General features: G+C 44.1%; 1 protein-coding gene across 1 annotated transcript; it reads right to left on the bottom strand.

The window, feature by feature from the left end:
* Positions 1-1,201: 1,201 nt before the first annotated feature.
* On the bottom strand, positions 1,202-24,291 carry LOC146035558 (uncharacterized). The gene is made up of 3 exons (XM_083159082.1): positions 24,233-24,291; positions 22,171-22,236; positions 1,202-2,012 (listed from the first exon to the last, which is right to left on the bottom strand). The coding sequence occupies exons 2-3, from the start codon at positions 22,178-22,180 to the stop codon at positions 1,540-1,542; spliced, it is 483 nt and encodes a 160-aa protein (XP_083015208.1). The 5' UTR covers positions 22,181-22,236; positions 24,233-24,291; the 3' UTR covers positions 1,202-1,539.
* Between the last annotated feature and the right edge of the window lie 1,942 nt (positions 24,292-26,233).

Genomic DNA, 26,233 nt, shown 5'->3' with positions numbered 1-26,233 from the left:
ATGTCATTAGGTTGACACAAGCATTAGGTCAACATGGCGAAGGTTGACAGTCAAAAGGTCAGAATGGTGTTTTTCACTTTTTTTGGAGCCGACATGTGCCGACAGGTGAGGATTTCATGCCCTACCATCCACTAGGACATGGTGGGAGAATAAAAAGTGTTCCAAGCATAGCGAGGCACTTTGCCCGAAGCATGGCAAGCGCAGTGAGCCAAATGAGGAGGCGCTGTGCTACTTTATTGTGTTCATGTCGACTGTTTTTTTTTTTTTTAAAACTATGTCGACCTTTTGACTGTCGACCTTCCCCATGTTGACCTAATACTTGTGTCTACCTAATGACATGTCAACCTAAACCCATGTCGACCTTCTTGCATGTCAACCTAAATGTATGTCGACCTTTTTGCTGCCTACCTATTATCCCACACCCCATTCATGCACCTAGAAATTGATCTGATCAACTTCTATTCTATATGTCATTGCATAAGACTGAGGCAGCAGGCAGGTATTGGGTCAGTAATTGGAGGTTATGCTAATCATTTAGTGCCATGTCAGAGGATATTGGAGTGCCTCCAAGTTAGCTTTCAGATTAGAAATACATAAATATATACTATATTCCCCAAAGTATTATTATTATTATTATTATTATTATTATTATTATTATTATTATTATTATTATTATGTAGTGTGTAGCCATCTGAGCAGAGATGCCTTGCCATGTCCTGGTGGGTGTCCATATATTTCTCAGCTGAGATCTATTTATTGCTATCATCAAGTAGAATGTAAATCTCTCTATGCTGACCTATTTGCAGTGTGTTGGAGGAATATCTTTGCTGTTTTTCCCCCAATAATTGCACAGTATGTGGGTGCAGCTGAGCAGCAACTATTGTTCTTCCAGGCATAGCACATTTTCAACCATGTGCGCCAGATGCGCTAATTTGTAATTGGATCTGACAGTGGATGTATTAATCATCAGACAGGCTGACCAATTATCAAAAATTGGTCTGTCTGAAGGTGAGTTTGATCTTACAGTATATGGTCAGAATTAGCAATTAGCAATTAGCAATTAGCAAATACATTATTTACATTGGAAAAACAAATTATGAACAAACTTACAGAAATGTAGAAGTAATAGCATCATTGGGAAATCTGTGTATTATTTTTTATTTAATTACTTAGGCAAAATATAACACTTGTAAAACAGAAATGATATGTTTCCCCCAAAACATAGAGAACCAGTAGAATATATTGGTTGTAAACCCACATACCAACTTTCTTGTAATAACGACTAAAAAAAAAAAAAAAAAATCTGTGAAATCATATATTATTGACTGTCATGGTGAATTCATGGCTAACATCCATTATGTCATTACTGTGTCTCTTCCTGAAATATGTTCCAGTTTATTTATAGAAAAACAATGTTTTCTGCAGAGGCTAGCCCTTCGTATAGACAATCATTTATTACTCTCCGCGTTGTATGCCAGTCAACTGAAAGAGTTTTTGAGTAGTCGCACAGATACCTTTGTAAGTAGCAATATTTGATTATCATAGTTGATATTTCCTAAGCAATTCATTCTGCCAATGCCGTTTCTTGTTGGGGAACACTATTGGGATCCTGATCTTTCGAAACTCTTCAATACATTTCACTAGCTCAACCTCAAGTGCCTTCCTCTCTTCGTTGGGCTGTGGCGGCTCAGGGAAGCTCTCTATGCCATTTTCCTTTGCCACATCCTGCATGCTGTTTCTTCGTGACCCTGATTCCTTTTCCTGGTCACAGTCATTTAAAGATTGTGACAAGTCTTGCGTTCTGGAGTGTGGTGGACTTTCTTCATGGGTTTGATGGGTTTGAGAACAAGGGACTGTCTCCTGAAGAATATTTTCAATTGGAAGGTTTGTAGAAGCTGGAGGTGAATCATGACTGTCAAGACTGGAGCTGGAGAGTTCGTTTCCACTGTCTGGCTCCTGCTTATTCGTCATCAGTAGTGTTATTGGCGTCTTTGCTTCAACAACATTTTCACCTAATTAAAAACACAAGACAAACAGGTTTTATTTAAAAAAAAAATAAAGATTAAATATATCAGTGTTTGGATCATATAATTTTACAAAGAAAGTTCAAAAACTATATTTAGTACATCCAATCCTCTTGTATAAACCTTCTAAAAAAGATATAAATTGACAGAACTGTAGATTCTGATTGGTTGCTATGGGCAACTTTTTCTCATATCTACCACCCAATAATATTTATGTAATAATTTGGCTATCACCATTTCGCTAGATAAAGTTGGGCAGAGTCTGACTTCCCTTTCTTTCATAAGTGCTAGCTAGAAGATGATAAGTTGGTATAAGCAGGGCTATTTCCTGCAGGCTCCAGCAGGAACTGTGGCCCTTATTCTAGTTCACTCTTTCTGAAAAAAATATTTCTTAGATGGACAAAAACATGTGCACTGCAGGTGAGGCAGGTGTAAAACCCCACCCAAATCTAATTATCTCTGCACAAGTAACACCTGCCTCACCTGCAGTGCACATGGTTTTGTCCATCTAAGAAATATTTTGTCAGAAAGAGTGAACTAGAATAAGGGCCACAGTTCCTGCTGGAGCATATATATATATATATATATATATATATATATATATATATATATATATTAAGATTCAGTACTGAATCCCGGCGGTCGGGATCCCGGCATTCAGAATCCTGACAGCCGAAATGCCGACAAGGGGGGGACGTGGATCGCCCCCCCTTGCGGGCTCGCTGCGCTCGCCACGCAGTGGGCCCGGTGCCTCGCTGCGCTCGGCACACTAATTTATTCTCCCTCCAGGGGTGTTGTGGACACCCACGGAGGGAGAATGTGTCGGGATTCCGGCGTCGGGATTCTGAACGCCGGGATCCCGACTGCCGGCATTTTAACTGCATCCCATATATATATATATATATATATATATATATATATATATATATACATATATATATATATATATATATAAGCACAGAGGTCTGGCACTCCTATGGAACGATAGAATATCTGCAGCCGGTGCCCTCACAGTAATAATACATACAGAGGCTGGAGGTGCGGCACTCGTAGCTTCGTTGTCAGCGACTCAATAACCACACCGTGACACGGTAGCTTTGGTGATCAACGTTTCAAATAACTTGTATTTTTCATCAGGATAAAGAATATAAAAACATGCACATACCTTTATAGGTGAATACAAACAAGAACAAACACAACGTGCCAGTGAAAGGAAGCCCGCCCTATCGTGGGTGGGGAGTGTATACTATACACTCCCCACCCACGATAGGGCGGGCTTCCTTTCACTGGCACGTTGTGTTTGTTCTTGTTTGTATTCACCTATAAAGGTATGTGCATGTTTTTATATTCTTTATCCTGATGAAAAATACAAGTTATTTGAAACGTTGATCACCAAAGCTACCGTGTCACGGTGTGGTTATTGAGTCGCTGACAACGAAGCTACGAGTGCCGCACCTCCAGCCTCTGTATGTATTATTACTGTGAGGGCACCGGCTGCAGATATTCTATCGTTCCATAGGAGTGCCAGACCTCTGTGCTTATATTAATTGAGAGCAATCTTGCTCTTGTTTGGGCACCCAGCAAATTCGCTTGCAAGTCCAGGACAACGTCTTCTGTGGAAGATCCCTCTCCCTTCCCCTTCACGGACCCCCACACCTCACGGCACTGACCCTGACATCTGGTAACGGATACCAATTATTACAATCCGTCTCACCATGGCAGCCGGAGGCGCAGACTATAACGCTGAACTATTCAACTTTCCCACCGGTGATCTGCTGAGCCTCTCTGAGGCAGAAATTACAGCGATCCTACTGGATAAAGGATTGAAAGATGAAGTTGAATCCTCCGCCCCCGACATCATCTATAGAGACCTTCTACGTATGAAGAAAAAAGAAATTGATTTCTATTTGCATGCCCTCTCTCTAAGTGACTATTGTAAATCTAAAAAAATACCTAGGGGCTTCAGAGTACGTAATTGCCCTACTATAGGACGCTTCGACCCAGCCTTTTGTAAACGCTGGGTTGCTATACTTAACAAGTGCTCACTGGACCTTATGGTTCTGGTTGTAGAACAGTCCAGCAAAGAGCTTGTCACCATCAAACAAAAAATCACCAACTTTGAGAAAGACCACCTTCCGTCTCTTGTTGCGGACAAAGAAGTGGATTGGCTGAACCGCCTGAGCACTCAGGTAGCCACCTACAAAAAAGATCTTTTGGCGTTTAAAAAAGAAAAGTTAATTAAGGTGGAAGGGGATTACGAACGGCATACAGTTTACCGCTGGCTGTCAGGAAACCCCTCTAACACCGGCAATAAGAAAACCCCGTTCTTCAGACGCAACAAGCGCAACACGGGAAGATTCAAAAGTAACCTTGACACTGATTCCTCACAAGAACAGGTGAGCTCCAACAGCGATACAGACAGAACCCGCAAGGCCACTGGCCCTTTAGGTGTTCGCACCCGGGGAGCCAGGGAAGCCAGCGGAGATGTTTTACTAGACGAGGTGGACAATGCCAGAGGCAAAGGCAGAGGGCGAGCAAATCGCCCACCAACGAACAAGAAATATTAATATTTAACCTGTCTTCCTACGAGTTATCTACCAGTGAAACCAGTCTCCTTTCTAAAGGACTTAGTTTTGTGCCTACAGTACCATTTGAAGACCTGCAATGGCAAATTGAAAGAAATGATTTGATCCGCAATTTGAAGCTAAAAGAATTTTTTCATAATAGACCAGCGAATAACCCTACTATACAGGAAATTATTCCTCAGGCTATTAAAAAATTCAGTCCGCCATCCACATTCGATCCACAGACTTTTAATGCTAGTATTAAAACTTTTGCACGAGTGGTAGACCAAGAAGTGACTCACCTAATTAAACAAGCTAAACCTACCCACCCCAATCTTTCAATACAAGAAAGACACGCTATAAAAACATTGTCGCAAAATGAACAATTAATCATACGACCGGCAGACAAAGGCGGTGGAATTGTCCTTCAAGATCTACAAGATTACCACTCTGAGATAACCCGTCAACTCTCCGACAATACCACGTATCGCAAAGTATCCAACAATCCCACAAAAGAATGTACCTCCAAACTTAAAGCGATACTACAAATCGGTGTTGACATGAAAATCATCACGGAAAAAACGGCTCAGACTTTGGTACCAGAATTTCCGATTGTACCAACGTTGTACACAGTTCCCAAAATCCATAAAAAGATGGACCCACCCCCAGGTCGACCTATTGTGTCGGCGAATGGATCTCTACTACAGCCATCAGCGACGCTTATTGACTCTATGCTTCAACCACTGATCCAAGCTCAGCCGACCTTTTTGTTGGACAGCACCTCGTTATTACGTGAATTCAACGCATTAACTTTGCCTACTGATCAATGCTGGCTAGCAACCATAGACGTGGTAAACTTATATACGGTCATTCCACATGACCTGGGTTTGGCATCAGTACAAAGGTTTCTCACTAACAAAAGTGACTTCTCTGCTTCAAAAATTCAGTTTATCCTCATGCTATTGGAACTAATACTAACTAACAACTTTTTCATTTATAACAAAGAATTCTTTATGCAAATTAAGGGGTGTGCCATGGGCTCTTCAGTCGCACCAGCATATGCAAATATATTTATGTTCTCTGTAGAATTTGATGCATTTTTTTCTAATCAACAATTTACTTCACAGGTGGTTTTATTCAAACGCTATATAGACGACCTCTTGGTCATCTGGAGGGGCAATGACACAGAACTCATGGAAATTATCAACAGCTATAACACCATGAACAACCCAGTCAAATTCACTTATGAAGTGAACCAAAAACAAGCCCATTATTTGGATGTAGCCATTGAAATCAATAACCATACTTTACAAACTTCTGTTTATACTAAACAAACAGACAGAAATACTTTGTTAATACCACAAAGCTGCCACCCAAAAAGTTTGATCCAGGGATTGCCCTATTCACAGATGATACGGGTTTTCCGCATCAACAATGATAGTAACAAATGTGCCAAACAATTAGATGATCTTATAAGTAAATTCGTACAAAGGGGTTATTCCATACATGACTTACAAGTATGCAAGAACAAAGTGCTGAAAATGGACAGAACAGCCCTCATTAATAAATCTGTTGATAGCGACAAAGCTACCGCTTTAGAGACCCGCATCCCTTGGGTCAACAGATATAATTCAGCTTCCTCTAAAGTAACTGCCACTATCAAAAAACACTGGCCTATAGTAAAGTCTGACACTTCCTTACCGTTTACCACCAAAAGAATTATGCCATGTTACTCTAGGGGCCGGAATTTACGAGATCTGTTAGTAAAGTCAGAAACATCATTCAAAGAATCGCCCAGTGTGTATGCGGGCTTCTTGAAACCCCCCAAAAATGGTTGCTTCAAATGTTCCTGCGTAACATGCCAATACTTATTGACTGGTGACACTTTCTCCCATCCTCATAGTGGCAAACAATACTCAATTCGCCACCATTTCACCTGTGAATCTAAATACATAGTCTATCAAATAATATGCCCCTGTAGCTTATGCTACATCGGCAAAACAGAACGAAAATTCAAGGAGAGAATGGGAGCGCACCGTAGCGCTATCAAAAAAGCCCTTATCAGCGGCCAAAGCGACCAACCCGTAGCACGCCACTTTGCTGAGAAAAAACATGCCTTAAATACACTCCGATACCGTATGATCGATTGTGTAAAGCCTTCTATCAGAGGCGGTAACATATCCAAAAAATTGATCCAATGCGAGACACGCTGGATCCACAGACTTAATGTCATTGCACCCCGCGGCCTTAATGAAAATATTTCCTTTTCAGTTTTTAAATGATTTATATACCTTCAAGTGTATTATGCATTCTTCTTTTTCATATATTGCTAATTATTAGCAGGATTCCTGCTGCTTCAATTATGAGTGTGATCATCCTATGTATATACTATAGTGCTGTTACATTTCATTTACTTTATGATATAATTTTTATTCACGTAAGCATTGAGCATATACTTTTGACATTGTGTATGCTGCAGCGCAGGTCGTTTCCACGGCAACCCAAATGCGTGCGCAACTACACAGACCGTTTCCACGGTAACCCAGCAACGTTGCTGATAGGTTATGTCTTGAAATGTCTAGTAATGCATGCAGCCACGATGATGTGTAACTGTGCCGCACTACAAGGTTACTTATACTATACCTATTATGATTGTTGTACCCATTATGGAGACTAACTATTGTTAATCTTGGTCCGTGCAGATTTTGTATCATATCACTATGGTAACCACGTAGCGTCTATTCGGCGCCTCAAGATGATGTCACTATACACTCCCCACCCACGATAGGGCGGGCTTCCTTTCACTGGCACGTTGTGTTTGTACTTGTTTGTATTCACCTATAAAGGTATGTGCATGTTTTTATATTCTTTATCCTGATGAAAAATACAAGTTATTTGAAACGTTGATCACCAAAGCTACCGTGTCACGGTGTGGTTATTGAGTCGCTGACAACGAAGCTACGAGTGCCGCACCTCCAGCCTCTGTATATATATATATATATATACATATACATATATATATATTCATTTTATACATATTAAATATATATTATACAGAAACGAAATAAAACTAATTTCCAAAGCTGTATCCCCTATCTAGTAGAGGCACATGGTGCAAAAGATCGGTAACTTTTTTTTTATATTCTGTTTTTGTTTTTTGTTAGTCATATATATAGTAGCTGGAATCATATAAAGATGTCAGTTGAAAGCAACACAATATTTTAAGGGTAAAGTAGTGACATCTATGATCATGGCAATCAAAGGAGAACAATGACATGAAAAAAAATGATGGGGAGAGGAGAACAGGACAATAAGTGGGGGATATCTCCAGATTGGAACACACACGAATATTTGAGGAGTATTAATGAGAGGACATACTGTGTAGGTTTTATAATCATCTGAAGATTTATATTCCAGCCAGCGTAGCCAGGTATGGGAGAAGGCAGAATGTCTATCTAGAGAAGAGTGCAAAAGATCCTTCGGTACTTATGTAATATCTGGACTACCGTTTTTCTTATGAGACCGCGTCTCCTCGCGGGGCTCGCTGCGCTCACCACGCTTCGGGCACGGTGGCTCGCTGCGCTCGCCACACTATATAAAATCAACTCCATGCGTAGTTGGATAGTAGGGGTATGAAAAAATGGGGTGCATTTAACATGGGAGTCCAGATAATACATAAGTACCGATCCTCCATAAACATACAGTAATCAATCTTGGCAAGCCAATCTTTACATATGGGAGGGCTTGTAGATTTCCAAAGGACCAGTATGGCTGAGTTAGCAGCATTATCAAGGTGGCATAGAAGAGATTTTTTTATATACACCTAGTGAAGTTTAGGAATGGTTCAGCAGCCAAAACTGGGGAGTTATTCACTGGGACACATCAATACCTTCAGACCAGAATTGTGTCAAACGGGAGCAGTCCCACCATATACAGTATGGCTCAGTTTCCCCACAGATGACAAACATCTTAAGCATAAATTGGAAACTGATGGTAACATAGACTGAAGTACGGAAGGTTATATATATGTACCACCGAATCAGGATTTTATATTGAGTCTCTTTTATCATGGTACAAATAGAATTTGAGTGTCTTTCAGAAAAGAATGCGCCAGTCCGAATCCGAGAAGGTAATATTCAATTCTCTCTCCCACACCTTAGCCCATGGTAGAATAGGAGAAGTTTGATTGGTTAGCAACAATTGGTAAAGGGTAGATATTAGGTGAGCGGGGCGAGTGGGAGAAATGCAGAGTTTCTAGAATAGGGTAAGGTCTCTTTTGGCAAAAGCTAATCTATTGCCAGTGGAGAAAAAGTGGCGTATTTGTAGGAATTCCAATAATCAGATTGGGGTATGGTCCATTTGTCACGTATTTCTAAAAGTTGCTTAACACCAACTGACCGAACCCAAACAGGCCCTCAGAGGTCCAAGAAGGAAAATGAGAAAGACAGCTACCTGGTCCAGGTTAGTGAGAAAAGAACTAAGAGGGCCAAAAGCTTGAAGAAATGTGGGTAGAATGATGCAAGGATTTCCAGATGTGCATAATTGGGGATCTTGTGCGATGGGGCAGATTAGGTCTAGGAAGGATGGGTAGCAATGGTGCAATCTCTGTGGGCTTATCCAGGAAGCAACTCTCAAGGGCAACCCAAAGCTTAGAGTCCCTATTCCTAGTCCATTCTAGAACCCTATGAAGATGAGTGGCATGGTAATAAGATTTAATATTGGGAAGCTGCAGGCCTCCCATGTGTTTGGGACGAATGAGTAAGGTACGGCTAATCCTAGGTCTTTTCCCAGACAAGATAAATTTAGAAATCAATCAGTTAATAGAACAAAACCAATGTCCGGGTATTGATATACTGTAGGTAGGGTTTGGAGAAGGTAAAGGATCCTTGGGAGTGTATTAATTTTAAACACATTTACCTTCCCAAGCCAGAATAGCTGTTTCAAAGACCATTGATTGTAATCTGACTTGACTGAGGAAAGAAGAGGAGAGAAGTTGTTGGAAAAAAGAGGAGACAGATCTCTCATAAGTCTAACCCCAAGTAGGTAATATAGGAAGAGTGCAAGGAAAAAGGAAAAGCCGTCTGAAGTGGAGGCTGAAATGTTCAAAGCTGAAGATTTGGAAAAAACATTTTTTTTTAAATCGGACAGTTTCCCAAAAGTCCCAAATTCCAACATTAAGTTAGGTAAGGAGAATACAGGTTGAGCAATTATAACTAATAACTTGTCAGCGAACAAAGCAAGTTTGTGGTCAACACCGCCAATAGTAAGCCCTGAAATGTTTGGATTAGCTCTAATAGATCTGGTTAAAGCAGAGTACAAAAATCAGTAAGCACAGTGGGCCCTGGTGAGTACCATTACTAATAGTGAAAGCATCAGATAGGGTACCATTTACCATAATTCTTGCTGAAGGGGAAATATATAAAGCAAATCCTATGTAGCAAATAAGGACCCAGTCCCAGATCTCAACCTCCTGTAACGTAAAAGGTTTTTCATGGATATCTCTCTCCGATTGGGAAATAGTAGGAAAAGAGATAGAGGTTAGATAATTTAAGACATCGGGGGAAATTTACTAAAGGAAACTTGTAAAAAATAGCTGTATTTGTATCCAGAAATACACTTAATTTTGACATTTACTATCCCGAAAATAAGGCAATTCGTATTCGTAGTGATAGCACATCAATACGACTACGAATTGCCGTATTTTCGGGATAGTAAATGTCAACAATAAGTGTATTTCTGGATACAAATACACCTATTTTTTTTACAAATTTCCTTTAGTAAATTTCCCCCATCGTGTGAGGACGGTAAGGGTATAGTTTCTGAAGAGGAGCATGTCAAATTGTAAAGTGAAGAGTAGTATTGGCGAAAACTAGCAGCAATTTCAGAAGTCTCCGAACACACCACTCCAGAGTTATTCTTAATCGTACTAATAAACCCTGGGGCTTGCTGGGATCTTAATACTCCAGCTAACAATTTCCCTGGCTTGTTTCTTCATTTAAAAAAATATATATTTTTACACTTTTGTATGTACAGTTTGACATTATCCTATAAGAGTTTATTGATGGAGGCCATTGCTTCCGTTAGCTTAGGGCGTGCCTATTATATAAGGAGGATTTATTAGATGTTTCAAAAAGTTTAATCTGCTGAAGTAGGACCGATATTTGGGCAGATTCTGCTTCTTTATATAGGAACCCAACTTCGATCAATTTGCCTCTGAGAACCCATATATGTGCACCCCATGCAATGACCTGCAAGACGTCAGGTGTGTAGTTGTGGGTAATTCGGTGAGGGTCTGAGCAGTCTCAACCCTACAATATGCATCATGTAAAAGAGATTCATTAAGCTTCCAGGTCCATTGTTGGGATGGATAAGGAAGTACCAGAGAAACTGGAGCATAATCTGACCAAGTCATTGGACCTATTATACAGTAGCATCTGCTAAAAGATGGAGATGCCTATAACTCAGAAAAAAGTAGTCTGAATGAGAGTAGGAGTCGTGGAGGTGAGAGAAAAAGGTGTAGTCATGACTTGAAGGATGTAGAGCACAGGTCTTCAACCTGTGGCCCTCCAGATGTTGTGGAACTACATTTCCCAGCATGCCCTGACAGTTTTGGCATGCTCTTATAGGAAAAAATGTGGCAATGCATGTTGGAACATGTAGTTTCACAACATCTGGAGGGCCATAGGTTGAAGACCCATGATGTAGAGTCTTCCAAGAATTGGCAAAAATCATGGAACAATCTCCTAAGTCTACGGTATTTAGCAGCTGAAACATGTGGGGAATATGTGAACATGTCGAGTAAAGGATCTAGAGACCAATTACGGTCACCACCAATAACCAGTATACCCTTCACCAATGGCTCTATCAAATCAAGGGCAGAGTTAATAAAGGTGTGTTGATCAGTTTTGGGCGTGCAAATATTGATAAGTGTGAAGTAATGATTGAATAACTTACATGTAATTAAAAGAAGCCTGTCTGGAATCAGTTTGTGCACTGAGATGTTCCAGTTAGGCGTAGTTATTAGCAGAAGACCCCAGGGCTGAGCAGAAGGAAAGTATGTCAGATGGGTTGTGTACGGAATGGGTCTTGCTGTAGAAAGTCGCCTGGAGATGGAATGGAAAGCGGCATCTGTACTTCAGCTGTTGTATGTGTAATTTGTCTGTAATCGGACAAAGGGCCCTGCACTGTTGCAAAGTGTACCAGGATAAATCTTAGTAGATATGGATGGTGACTCCATTGAAATCCAAACCACCCAGTTGCCTCACTTTCCGCATTATTTCCTCCTTCTGAGAAAAGTAGTGGAACCTGCATAGCACATCTAGGGGCCTGCCGGAGGGGGAACCATGAGGACAGAGAGCCCTATGTGCTGGATCAAAGACTATTTTATCATTTGAATCGGCACCTAAGAGTTCACTGAAAATCTTTGTCAGGGCGTTGATGAGATTTGCAGGCTGAACATTAGGCCGTAGTGAAAAAGTTGAAATTTAGATATTCAATATCGGCTAGCGTGGAAAAGTTGTGCCTTGACCTGAATAAGAAACTTGTTATTGCTATTTCCCCATAATAGCAACAAATTCAGTTTGAACACACCCCATCCAAATGTAACTCTCTCTCTCTATGCACATGTTACATCAGCCAAACCTTTAAAGAAGGAGTTTGCTTTTTCAAACCAATCTGAATTAAGCCCTATATTTACAGTATCAAATTCCATTTGAAAACTTTTATCTCATTTTAATAGCTTTGCTCTTTAACTTGAAACTTGCTTTTGTACTGGTCTGAAAAAGAACTATGTGCTTGGCAAGAAAAGGTATATTTCTACCAAATTCCACAATTCAACATATACACATATCTGCTGATTAGGGGTGCCAATCTTGGGTTGTTTTTCAATTCCGGGATTGAAAAACTCTCAATACTGGGATTCACGGAATTGAGTTGACCAATGAGAAATGTTATTTTGGTCCAGGCTAACAAAATAAATGCTGGCTTTCATGCTGCTGAGTGGGCTGGCTGGTATGCCAGCTGATTGGTGTGCTGAAGGGTCGGCATGCTGGCAAGCGGGCTGGCTGAAGTGCTGGCTGGTGGAAAGGCTGGCAGAAAGGCTAGTGGAAGGTTCAGCATTGGCCCGAGTGCTTAGCTATGCTCTGATTGAAATCCCAATGATTTCGGCCTAAAATCCCAGGATCCCAACGATCCCTATCCTGGGATTCTACTGTTGATCTGTAAAGAACACCATCTTTTTTTACAAACCCATGAGTCTGAGCACCAGGGTTGCCGGATCCTCCATTTAATTAGTGCACATAAGAATTACACAGGTTTCAGGTGTCAGAGTTCATACCAACTGTCATCATATTCGACAAGAAGTCAAGTATTTAACACATGTTCTGGGGTCAATCTTGACTGCTCATTTGATATAATGACAGTTGGTATGAACTCTGACACCTGGGACCTGTGTAATTCATAGCGGGCAGCCACATAGGAGCCTGCTCTTCTATGTTGACCCAGCCCTTAAAAAGATGATCAGGCAAGCATGCTGACCATAATTCTAGGCTACTTTATGTCACAACATTTTTATTATTTATTTTAGTGATACCTGCTTGTGAAATCCTGCTGGTTCTGCTCTGTCTCATGCTGCTGACAGCTCTGTGGTAGTTTGAACACTGCAGGCTGATAACAGCACCTGGGTGAGTCCATGCTGCAAGACAGTTCTGTGTAACCTGACCATTACTTATTGATTTAAGCACATGAGTGAGACATGCTCAGCCCTCATTGATTGAGGCACCTGTGAGAATCCAGTTTCTTGTGCTTCCTATAAAAGACAGTCTCTGGCAGACAGACTCTGGCAGAGTATAGGTTCACTAACCTGCTCCAACATTCCCAGTGCTTGGTCTGATATCCTGTGTTTCCAGTGTATGATTCCGTCTATTCTCCTGACTATTCTCCTGCCTGATCCTCCGGTACCGTGTCTAGTGATTTCCAGTGTATGACCTCGGCTATCCTGGTGGCTCCCTGTGTACTGCATCTGTGACATCCTGTGCATGACCTTGGCTTGTTCAGTGACCATTCTCCTGCCTGCTCCCTGTGTACTGCATCCTGTGACTCCCAGTGTATGACCCGGCTAGTACTTGGACTCTTGCTCAAGCCTGCTACTTCATTACCTGTATCTGTCTGCAAGTTCCTGACCCGGCTAGTCTGACCATGAGCATTCCAAAGCTTACCCTGCCTTACGCCCAGTGTTTACCAGCACCATGTGGGAAACCTGATCAAGGGACCGCGACAGGCGCACCGAGTGCAGCGAAGCCCAAATCCCGCTTGGAGGGGTCACTGGCGAAAACCACCGGTACGGTTAGACTCCGCACCACTGAGTCAGGTCAAGCCAATTACCAATCTGGTATTCACCCTTCAGAGTCTCAAACGGTGACAGAATACCCTGGTCCAACCAAGGAACTATTGGAGCAACCGTTTGCTGGGTTAGCAAGCAAGAGCTGGATCAGGCTATGATCATTCAGTTTTTGCAGACCCTGTTACAGCAGAAGAACGTTGTTCCACCTCCTTTAACCCCTGTGTAATGCGATTCAAGAACATTAAAGAAGCTTGTGCAGCTGATCCAGTAGTTACGAGAACTTTTGACTCAAATCTTGTCCCTAATTATCTGTTTGCTGGACAGCTTGTACCTTCCACTCCAGGTCCGGTGCCTGCAAGGCCCTCTGACTCCATTCTGGGCATTCCAGTGGCATTTGCATCTGTGCCCTGTAAGGACAGGTACCTGAGTCGGCCTCCTCCTCAGTTATCTGACGAGGAGCACCAGTGGGGTAGGTCCCTCAACCTATGCTTTTATTGTGGAGCTCAGGATCACTTCATTGGGGAATGTTCCCTACGTGGGACCCAAAATAAAAAGTGATAGATTCTGTTCCCATCCAGAGGGAATCCTGTGTTTACAACTGGGGTCCTAGGACCAAAATTTATTTGATGAAGAACTGTACAGTTCAAGTCCAGCCCCAGGAGGGGGTTTATGGTCACGAGCCCCAGGAGGGGAGTCCGAGTATCAATACCCGAGATGGGAGTCCAAGTATCAAACCCCAAGAGGGGGTTGTTCTGTCCAGCCAGCCCCAAATGGGGGTCCTGTCAGTCCAGCCCAAGGTGGGGCTTCCTAGTGTGGTGCTCCAGGAGGGGCTTCTGAGTATTGTGCTCCAAGAGGAGCTTCCTAGTGTCTTGCCCAAGGAAGGGCTTCCTAGTGTCTGGCCCAAGAAGGGACTTCCAAGTATTGTGCTCCAGGAGGAGCTTCCTAGTGTCTTGCTCAAGGAAGGGCTTCCTAGTATAATGACCCAGCAGGGGCATCAAATTGCTGTACCCCAAGAGGAATCCCACAGTGTTGAGTTCCGAGAGGGGTCTCAGAGTGACAAGCCCCAAGAAGGGTTTCAGAGTCTTTGACCTTAGAAGGGGTCTTGGAGGGTCATACCCCAGGAAGGGCCTCAGACTGTCATTTCCCAGGAGGGTTCTCAGAGTTTCAAGCCTCAGGAAGGGGTTCAGAGTGTCATGCACCAGACAGGGTCTCAGACTGTCAGGCTCCAAGCAGGATCTCAGAGTGCCACACCCCAAACAGGGTCTCTGAGCATCGCACCCCAGGAGGGTTTCCTGAGAACTGTACCCCAAGAGGGGTCTCTGAAAATGGTACCCCAAAAAGGGTTTTGAATATATTACCCCAAGAGGGATCTCCGAGCATTGTACCCCAGAAGGGTCCTCTGGTCGTCACACCCAAGGAGGAGTCTCTGAGTGTGGCTTCCCAAGAGGGGCCACTGAGCACTTTTCCTCAAGAAGGGGCTCTGTATGTCACCCCAGGTGGGGGTTCCAAGTTCGCCACCCCAGGTGGGGGTTCCGAGTTCATCACCACAGGTGGGGGTTCTGAGTCCGTCACCGTTGGTGGGGGTCCCAAGTCCATCCCCCTTGGTGGGGGTCCCAAGTCTGTCACCCCTGGTGGGGGTTTCAAGTCCGTCACCCCTGGTGGGAGTTCCAAGTCCATCACCCCAAGAGGAGATCCATCTGCCCTTGCCTCCAGGCATGGGGACCCATCTGCCTTTGTCTCTGGGCATGAGGACCCATCTGCCCTTGCCTCAAGGCATGAGGACCTATCTGCCTTTGCCTCCAGGCATGAGGATCTGTTGGCCCTTGCCTCTGGGCATAAGAAATTGTGTGCTGTAGCGTCTCGGCCAGTCTCTGTGGCCTCAGGACCAGTCTCCATGGCCTCCGGGCTTGCATCCATGGTCTCAGGATCTGTTTCCCTGGCCTGCGGGCCTGCCCCCATGGTCTCCAGTTCTGCTTCCATGGCCTCTGGGCCCGTCTCCATTGCCTCCATGGTCTCCGTGCCTGAGTCTTTTGCTTCCATGATCCCTGGGCCTAAACATGTCAGCCACAGAATTTTTTCTTGTGTGCCAATGCCTACTGTACTGGACATCTGAGAGGGTTCGCCTGGTATGCCCGTTGTTCGAGAGGTGTCCATTTCATCGGAGGTGGCTGTCCTATCTGAGGCTTCAGTCCTGCTTCAAGTTCAAGAGACATCCGTTGTGTCTAAGGTCCCACCAGGGTTGTCTGTGATACAGAAGCCAGCTGAGGAGTCATCTGAAGACATTTCCATTGATGGTAATCTTTCCCATTACCAGGCCCTAGCAGACCATTACTTAGACGCCATGAATCATGATACATCTTCCGGAGTCAATCTGGCTAATATTGTAAGATTTATGATCTTATCCTTCCGAGGAGAAGAACCAGAGTGAGTCAATCCACTTGTTGAGGCCAATGATCCTCAACAAGTGGATCATTGTTCACCATCAGATCAAGATTAATCAGATCATTGTTCATTATCAGATCAAGATCTGATCTTTTCTCCAGGGCTGTGATCGAGAAATTTGAATTAAAGACTCCTTCATCTTCTTTGGCCCACGGCTCTGCAAAACCATGGGTCATCTAGACGGCATGCCGAGAGTACTAGAGCTTCTGGAAAAAAATAGCGAAAATTTTAATCCAGGAACTCAAAAGTTAGGGGCATTCGTGTCGGCTCTTTTGTACTTCATGGTCTCAAAGATTCATCCACCAAAAAGTCTTTGATCTGCACTCCAGAACTAGACTCCAACTCAGATTATGATTCTCAACATGATGTCGCTCCCTTTCGGGGTGGTCTAGTTTTGGCCAGAGCCCATTTTGAAGAGCCAGAGGTGTCACCAGGATCAAAGGGATCTAAGTGTTCTTCTAAGATAAAGAAACACCGCAAGCAACCTTGAAAGTGTACTTGTGGGGTGTTCGGAGCCCACCCCTAGAGGGGGAGTGGGTAATGTCACAACATTCAAGTATTTTAGTGATACCTGCTTGTGAAATCCTGCTGGTTCTGCTCTGTCTCATGCTGCTGACAGCTCTGTATTAGTTTGAACACTGCAGGCTGATTACAGCACCTTGGTGAGTCAATGCTGCCGGACAGTTCTGTGTAACCTGACCATTGCTTATTGATTTAAGCACCTGAGTGAGGTATGCTCAGTCCTCATTGATTGAGGCACGTGTGAGAATCCAGTTCCTTGTGCTTCCTTTAAAAGGCAGGTTCTGGCAAACAGACTCTACCAGAGTATAGGTTCACTAACCAGCTCCAGCGTTCCCAGTGCTTGGTGTGATATCCTGTGTTTCCAGTGTATGATTCCGGCTATTCTCCTGCCTGATCCTCCGGTACCGTGTCTAGTGATTTCCAGTGTATGACCTCGGCTATCCTGGTAACTATTCTATGGCCGGCTCCCTGTGTACTGCATCCGTGACATCCTGTGTATGACCTTGGCTTGTTCTGTGACTATTCTCCTGCCTGCTCCCTGTGTACTGCATCCTGTGACACCCAGTTTATGACTCGGCTAGTTCTTGGACTCTTGCTAAAGCCTGCTCCTTCATTACCTGTATCTGTCTGCAAGTTCCTGACCCGGCTACTCTGACCATGAGCATTACAGAGCTTACCCTGCCTTATGCCCAGTGGTTACCAGCACCATGTGGGAAACCTGATCAGGGAACTGCGACCGGCGTACCGAGTGCAGCGAAGCCCAAATCCCACTTGGAGGGGTCACTGGCGAAAACCACCAGTTCGGTTAGACTCCGCACCCCTGAGTCAGGTCAAGCCAATTCCCGGTCTGGTATTCACCCTTCCGAGTCTAAAACCGTGACACTTTGTGGGAAATTTACTAATATGAAAAACCTAGTTTTTCGTATTAGTATTTTCCCTACGACTGCATACGTAGGCAAAGTCGTGTTCCTGAGGGGAATTTACAAAGCAGTCATATACGACTCCGATGTCGTAGTAATTCGTATTAGCTGGCCGTATATACGGCCGCTAATACGAATTAGTGTAGGCAGTCTGCACGGATCAGTCAGATCCGTGCAGGCTGCAAGGTGTAAAAAAAATGTGAAAAATAAATAAATAAAAAAAAACAGCGTGGGGTCCCCCCCCCCACAGCTGTAACCAGCACCAGGCTGAAAGAGCCGGGCCAGTAATTAAAAATCAGGGAACCCGACAAATAGGGGTTCCCCGATTTTTAACAACCAGCCCCAGGCTCCAGGTCCGGGGCTGGCTCCCAAAATACGGGGGACAAAATGACTAGGGGTCCCCCGTATTTTAAGAACCAGCCCCAGGCCAAACCAGCCAGCAGGGTAATGCCACAGCTGGGGGGAGACTTTTTATACAAGTCCCCCCGGCCAAAGCATTAATCCTACCGACCAGTCAGCCTGGCCAGGGGCCCTGGGGGAGTGGGGACCCCTCCAATAATGGGGTCCCCCCCTCCAGGTCTTACCTGACCAGGCTGAAGCCTGGTGCTGTCCTCAGTGGCCCTGTTCGGTCCGGGCAGATTGAAGTGTAAAAAAATAGATGAAAAAACTATTGTTTTAAACTGTGGAACTATGAGTCCCAGCAAGCCTCCCGCGCAAGCCGGGACTTGGAGAACCACAAGTCCCAGCCTGCGGGGCATTAAAGGGCCCGCTGGCACTTGTAGTTCCACAGTAAAAAAAATCGTTAAATAAATACACACTGACACATTAGAAAAATAAAACTTTAATACATACATTACACACATACTGATACTTACCTATCTTGATCCCATAGGTAGGTCCCAGGGTCTTGATCCGGTGCCTTGTCCTGGTACCGGATCCATGTCAGCATTCTTCACCATGTCGATCTCCATGTCGGCGTCCGGGGTCCGAAGAAATCCATGGTGAACCTGTGGTAGGAAATCCTACTCACCTCGGTCTTCCATGGAAGTTCTTCAGTCTTGATGCGACGTAGTCCAGTTCTTCTTCCATCTTCTTCAAGCTGCCGGCGACTCCGGCATCTCCCCGCTGCTGACTGAGAGGCGCAGAGATCCTTCATTCTCCCCGCCTCTCAACAGAATGATTTCTATTGGCTGCTCAGTGGCCAATCAAAAGCGGCGCTCCCCCGGCTGTGGCATTACCCTGCTGGCTGGTTTGGCCTGGGGCTGGTTCTTAAAATACGGGGGACCCCCTAGTCATTTTGTCCCCCGTATTTAGGGAACCAGCCCCGTACCTGGAGCCTGGGGCTGGTTGTCAAAAATCGGGGAACCCCTATTTGTCGGGTTCCATGATTTTTAATTACCTGCACCGGCTCTTTCAACCTGGTGCTGGTTACAGCTGTGGGGGGGGACCCCACGCTGTTTTTATTTATTTTTCGATTCGATTTTTTTTTACACTAAAGCCTGCACGGATCTGACTGATCCGTGCAGGCTTAAAGCAAATATGACAGGAAAATCAAGGTCTATTTTCGTGGCTGTTTCACGCCAATTAGCAGCCATATTATCAATATGGCTGATTAGTAAATTAGGAACCGCCATTCTTTTGAATGGTGATTCCTGTCGTATCCTATCGATGGTGTAGACATTCGTATTTGTAAATACAAATACGAATGTGCCATCTTTAGGAATACGAATTGCTGTATTTTCGGGATAGTAAATCCCGAAAATACAAATGTGTAAAAAATAGGTGTATTTCTGCCTACGAATACACCTATTTTTTACGAATTCTTATTAGTAAATTTCCCCCTTTGTATCTAATAATTGATCTCCATATAGTAACTATTTAGCTTTTCCTTTCATCAAACTACTGTAAGGTCAGATTAAATAAAATTGAACATAGGGGGTGACATTCTATGGATTGAGATAAATGTGCATGTTTTTATATCGCACCACATCGCCGCCATTCGCCCTTTTTCAAATCGCATTTTTTTGTAATAATTCGCATATTTAATGGGATGCGCTTTGGAGGCTGAAAAGTGCGAAGTGGTGCGATTTCTTCCGCTGGTCATCTGCGAGTTTTGGACCAACCGGAGTGCGATTTACAAAACTGTCTCCGCATAACTAAGAACCCCCCAACCTATTGGCCCACCTCTGTCCCCTCCATTATGCATCACACCCCCTATATAAAGGGGCACTGGCGCCATTTGACTCTTTGATAGGAAGTAAGGAGCATGGAGAGGAGCAGTGGCAGTGTGAGTAGAGAAAGAGGTGTTGGTGGCAGAGTGAGGAGTGGCAGAGGGAGCAGTGGCAGAGTGAGGAGTGGCAGAGGAAGCAGTGGCAGAGGGAGCAGTGGCAGAGGGAGCAGTGGCAGCAGCCAGCCAAGTGGGAGAGCCAGCAGTGTGGCAGGCAGCATGGCCACAGCAAGGCCAGCCCCAGACCAGGCCCTGGGCGTCCAGCCCCAGCAGGAGGAGGTGGAGGATCCGCTGGCATCCCCATCCTATAGCCAAGACCTTGACCATACCCCACAGCAGCTGCAGGAGGGCCACATGTCAGAGGTGGAGGAAGATGGAGGTGTGGAGGAGGAAGACACTGGCATGGAGGAGGAGGGGTAAATGGCTGGAGTAGAAAATGAGGAGGAGGAGCAGGAGGAGGAGGAGGTAAAAGCTGACCGCACAAAAAGTGGCCGAAAGGTCAGATTTTCCTACGAGGAAAATGCTGCGCTTGTCCGGGCTATCATGCCTGTGTTTGACCGGTTACTTGGGAAAACTCACCACAAGACCATTGCACAGCGCAAAAGGGCTATGTGGAAGGACATCACCCAGGCGGTGAACGCTGTAAGTCAGCACAAGCGCCTGGTCAGAAATGTCAAGAAGAGATTCAATGACATCAAAAGGCAGCTGAAAAGTAAAATGGCCATGGAGTTGGAGGAGGCCACCAAGACTGGCGGAGGAAGCCCCACCACTGTCTGCTACACGTCCTATGAGGTCAAGTTGAAGCGAATCATAACCCCCAAGGACCATGAGGTCACAGACTGAGTGGAGCCTGTGGCCAAATAGTAGAGGGCACACATTAATTTGTGCAGCCCAGACACTGCATAGTTGCCTCCCCCAAAAGGGTCCAAATCATCTCTCACCTGCTCATCTAAGTCCAACAGGTTAATGCGGTTCAGCCTAAACATCCCCACAACCTGTTGATCCGAGAGGGAGTCCAGGTACAGCCGAGCACGATACATACGTGGGGTACGCAGTAGTCGGGGGCTACCTGGATCTGGTGTGCAGCTTCCTCCCTCCTGCGCAGCTCCTCCAAATGGGCCACATCACAAATAAGCAACTCCAAACCACTCTGCAAAATCTCCATGTCTCAAACCCTCACAGGTGTCCTTAATGATGTTGGGGTTTATGTAGGGGTGTTTCTGAGTGAAAATGAGGGCACCTGTGCTGAAATTAACCATGTGTGCACTTGACCAAATTGAGTTCTGGGCCAAATCGCCAAACAGAACCTGGTCTGAAATAAGTGCGATTATTAGACACCTAAAAAGTGCGATTTGCGAAAACGCATTGCATTAAATAAGCGATTTGTATACTTTTCTGTATGAAAACATCTGGATGCGATATAAATGCGAATTTATCACGCACTTTTGGTCCGCATGCTTTAACGCACATAATATGCGATTTCAGTCCTTTTGCGCATCCTATTAAATAGGCGATTTGACGGACAAATGCGATGTCGCCATTTTGTTTACTAATTAACGCCAAAGAACACAAATCTCATCCCATAGAATGTCACCCTTAGTGTTTTGCTATTAAGGAACTATGAACCAAATTCAGCACCGATCGCTAATCAGAGAATTCTGTGGACAGCGAGCAGAAAGCCGCCGCCCAGACAAACAAAAAAATGCCCCTTGCAAAATTGCAAATGCATTGCAAATACCGATGTATTCTGGGATCCATTCACAAAAAAACAAACCATTAAAAGTTTTCTCCATCTCCACCAGTCTTGGGCTTCCACTAAGGTGCACAAGAATCAAGCTGGAAGTGGTCATCGCTGAATTTAGAGACTCACCCACATCCAGAAAACACCATGGTTCCACCCCTAAATGCTGGCTATCTGTCAATCAAACTGTAGTTAATCTGCAACTTCTATGTGTACAAATATTTTTTCACTGATTGTCCCAATGCATGAGCTTTGCAAACTACATGTGCAGTAGTTCAATTGATTTCTGAATTCTTTGATTAGCCATGCATGCTGAATTAGACCTTATATTCCAAATTTGTACTTTTTTAGTAAGTAACTCCAATTCCTTTTCCTTTCAAAATAATTTACCTGGTTCCATGGGTGATGTTGCTGTCCATGACCTCTGACCTACTCCTGATAGAGTACCTGCTTCTCCTGGAATATGAAAGTAAATAAACATTAGATCTTCCATCACTTAAGAAATCTTTGGGGTCAATTATATTCTCTGCATTGTGAAAAGTGGTAGGAGAGAGCTCCCAGCGATATTCTAATTAGCGAGCTGCTATCGCCGACTAGTGGATTTCTGCTTGCACCCATCCTGGTGTGTACGCAGAAATCTGACAAAACTCGAGTAGAGATGCTATTTCATGCCATAGCGCGACACAAACTGCATTGCAAAGGGGCACTTAAGTCTGAAAATGCTGGTACTCATGACTAAACAGCTGTGAGTGCCACTAATACCAGCATTCTACGACTTAGCAGCGCACTATCTCCCAGCGCTATTCACAGTGAAGAATAGATTTGACCCCTTTGTTTCAAATGTTTCTTGAAAGGTCATTGGGCAAACCAAAGTATATACAGGTTGAGTATTCCTTATCCAAATATCTGTTATCCAAATGATTCCAAAAACCATACATTCCAGAAAGTAAAAAAAAAATTTAAAGCACTACTGGGGACATCTGTAACTGGCACTAAATATGTGATATGTAACTGGCACTAAATATGTGCAAGTAAATGATTGCTTGGCATGTCATTTCAGTATCTGAGATAGTACACAAACTTTGTTTCATGTGTTGAAACCTTGTTTTATGCACAAACATAGGCATGCGCACATTGAGTGTTAAGGGTGCACAGGCACCCTTAATGCTGTGCCCCCATCCCCACACTTAATGCTGCTAGTAACACCAGCAATACCTTTTACCAAAGACTTTTGCTTTGTCATATCACTACATGTCATCCAGATATGATTTTGACTTTATTTGCATGTACTGTTACACAGAGTAATTAGAAGATTAAAACTGAAATAGGCAGGATATAATGGTGTGGCTGAGAGATGTTTTATATTGTAGTGAGTGCACGCCTGATTGGCGGTGTTAGACAGACCCAATGGCGGTGTTAGTCATGCCAAATAGGTGGTGCTAGGCACACCGCTTTGACAGTGCACCCCCTAATAAAAATGTGCTGCGCACGCCTATGTGCACGAATAAAATATTTGTGTATATTTCATGTGTTTGATGTGTTTGAACATAAATGCAAAATACCTCAGGATACATCATTGAAATATCAAAATATTCTGAAATACGGAATAATCCGTTATCCAAAATTCTTCTGGTCCCAAGCATTTTGGATAAGGGATACTCAACCTGTAATTTGCAACAATAGAAACATTTCTAAAATAGGGTTATCTAAATGAGGTAAATGAAAACTATAGTTCTGACCATTTTCATTTTATTGTGAGAAATGAATGGAGTGGTGAAGGGATGGAGTGGTTAACCATATGCGAATAAAGGAAGAAAAGAGGAAATGGGGAGAGAAAAATATATTGGGTAGAAGGGAGTAAAAGCAGGGCTGGCACCACCACTAGGCAGCTTTAGGCAATTGCCTATGGGCGCCGGCCACTGAAGGGTGGTACGGCATGCTGACGACACTTCCTTTAGTCTTTATTCACTTGAGCTACACATCTTCAGGGATGCCGTGTTTCAGCCGGCACTGACAGTATAACCAATAGACTCTATGCACATACTGTAAGCAGCACTGCTTTGTATGTTCCATCAACTGCAGTCTCCTTTTACATTTTATCACCGGCATATTCCCTCCCCGCACATGAGGACAGGACAACAGCTCCTCTGGTATAGGTCAGCCTTCCGCACCCAGCTTGCTATGCTCTGCCCCCCGCCCCCATACACAATGGTGGCCCACATATCACCCCCGAATGTGCAATTATACCCTGCTGTCTATTGCCCCACCAAAGCCAGTGCTGTGCAGACAGATGGACACTTATCCCAGATCAGGCAGCAGCCGGAAACAGAGCACTGACAGCTAAGCTGAGCCTGCAGGTTGACAGAGCGCTAGTGCTGGGACAAACTGACTAATAACAATTACAAAAATTGTTAAGGGAGCCACTGGCAGGTTAGCAATGCTCAAAACTGACCTGACTGAGCTCAGTGTGCTGACAGCAGGGGGAGCACCCGAGTGGGTGGAGTCACGACTGCCAGATGCAATAGTGGTGTAGTGAACAGTGACCTGGGAAAGATGCCACTAACAAATATGGCAGCTGGTCTAGGAGGGCTGCTGCACATGCCCAGAAGCTGCAGCTCCTCCTTCCATGAGCCTTTGTGGATCCTGACTCCATAGTAAGGCAGCAAGCCACCACCATTATCACCACACCACAAACCAGCAGGTGCAAGAGCAGCCTTGGGGCATACATTGTCACTCCAGGAATTCACAGTCACAATGTAAAAAGGTAAGTTTTACTAAAAATAGGCAAGCTTTCTTACTGTTTTGTGTGTGTGAATAATATACATTTTATACAGTGATTGAACTTGTGTAGCTCTCGAGTGTCGTTCACCCTCCTGTTCAACACTGTGTCCCACTTCACCTGCAGCTTCCTGCCACCTGCCGTCGGCAGTGCATCCTATACAAATACCCCACTCTGCGTTCCAATGTACCTCCCTGCGTGCCCCACTCTGCGTTCCTATGTCCCTCCTTGCATGCCCTAGTCTGCGTTCCTATGTCTCTCCATGCATTCCCAAGTCTGCTTTCCTATGTCCCTCCCTTTGTGCCCCACTCTGCATTCCTATGTCCCTCCCTGCGTGTCCCACTCTGCATTCCTATGTCCCTCCCTGCATTCCCCACTCTGCATTCCTAATTATGTCCCAGTCCATGTTCCTATGTCCCTCCCTGCGTGCCCCAGTCTGTGTTCCTATGTCCCTTTCTGCGTGCCCCAGTCTGTGTTCCTATGACCCTCCCTGCATGCCCCAGTCTGTGTTCCTATGTCTCTCCCTGCGTGCCCCAGTCTGCATTCCTATGCCCATACCTGCATTCCCCAGTCTGCGTTCCTATGTCCCTCCCTGCGTGCCCCAGTCTGCGTTCCTATGTCCCTACCTGTGTGCCCTTTGTATTGCACCGTTTGGAGGTTACAGTTACGCTCTCCATATTGTTTGTTCCCTACAATACTCCCTGTATTATCTGGCGGTCACTAAAATGCTCTCGCTATTGTCTAGTGGTTGCTAAAATGCCTTCCATGTTGTCTGGCTAATAAAATGCTGTTAGTATTACATGGGGGTTATGCAGTGTTAATATTATTGTTATTACTTTTATATTTGTTGTTCATAAATACAAAATTTATATAATATTTGAAATAGTTAATTATGTACAGTATGTGAGTGGGTGGGTGGAGGGTATTGGGGGAGCAGGGGCAGAATCGGCCCTGAGTAATAGGAGTGAGCCCCAGATGTATTGTATGATCATACAAATGCTGAACAGGAATTATGTAGAGAGAGCCATGCATTCCAGAATTTAACAAATGGTTTACAAGAACTGTTAAGTACTGGTCCTATATTATATATAATGGAAATACCATATTCTATTTAAAATCATTTGGAACGTAGGAGGGAATTCTGATTTTAGTCAGACACTATTCGGCAGGTGGCTACAAAGACAATGGGGGAAATTTACTAAGATGGGAGTTCTATTTCACATGGGATGTTACTATAGGCAACCAATAAGAATCTACTTTATATTAATTTATCACCTTCTAGAAGATAATATATAGTATCTGACGTTGCCCATAGCAACATCTCATCTGCAATAAAACTCCCATCTTGGTAAATTTCTTTCTAATTTATTCCGGTGTCAGGAAGCCCACGGGATTCTTAATGGAAGAAGATAAAACATGAGAATCACAGAAACAGGGTCATGCAGCACAGTGAGAATTACATCGAATTACTAAAATCTTGCCTGAGATTTAAAAGTTTAGGTCACTCCACCAAATATTTAGTTTGGAAGCACAACTTCTCCAGCATCTGAGAGAGGTCTGAGTTAATATATTTTAAGGTGAGATGGCACATAATACCAACTATATATACTACGTATAACAATCTATAGACATTCTCTTTTATACTAGAACAAGTATAACTGTAGGTTGCATCCT

The sequence above is a fragment of the Crinia signifera genome, chromosome 9, assembly GCF_055691185.1.
Source record: "Crinia signifera chromosome 9, ASM5569118v1, whole genome shotgun sequence".
NCBI lineage: Eukaryota > Metazoa > Chordata > Amphibia > Anura > Myobatrachidae > Crinia > Crinia signifera.
The sequence above is the reverse complement of the archived record's forward strand: the minus strand, read 5'-3'. Positions and strand labels throughout refer to the sequence as shown.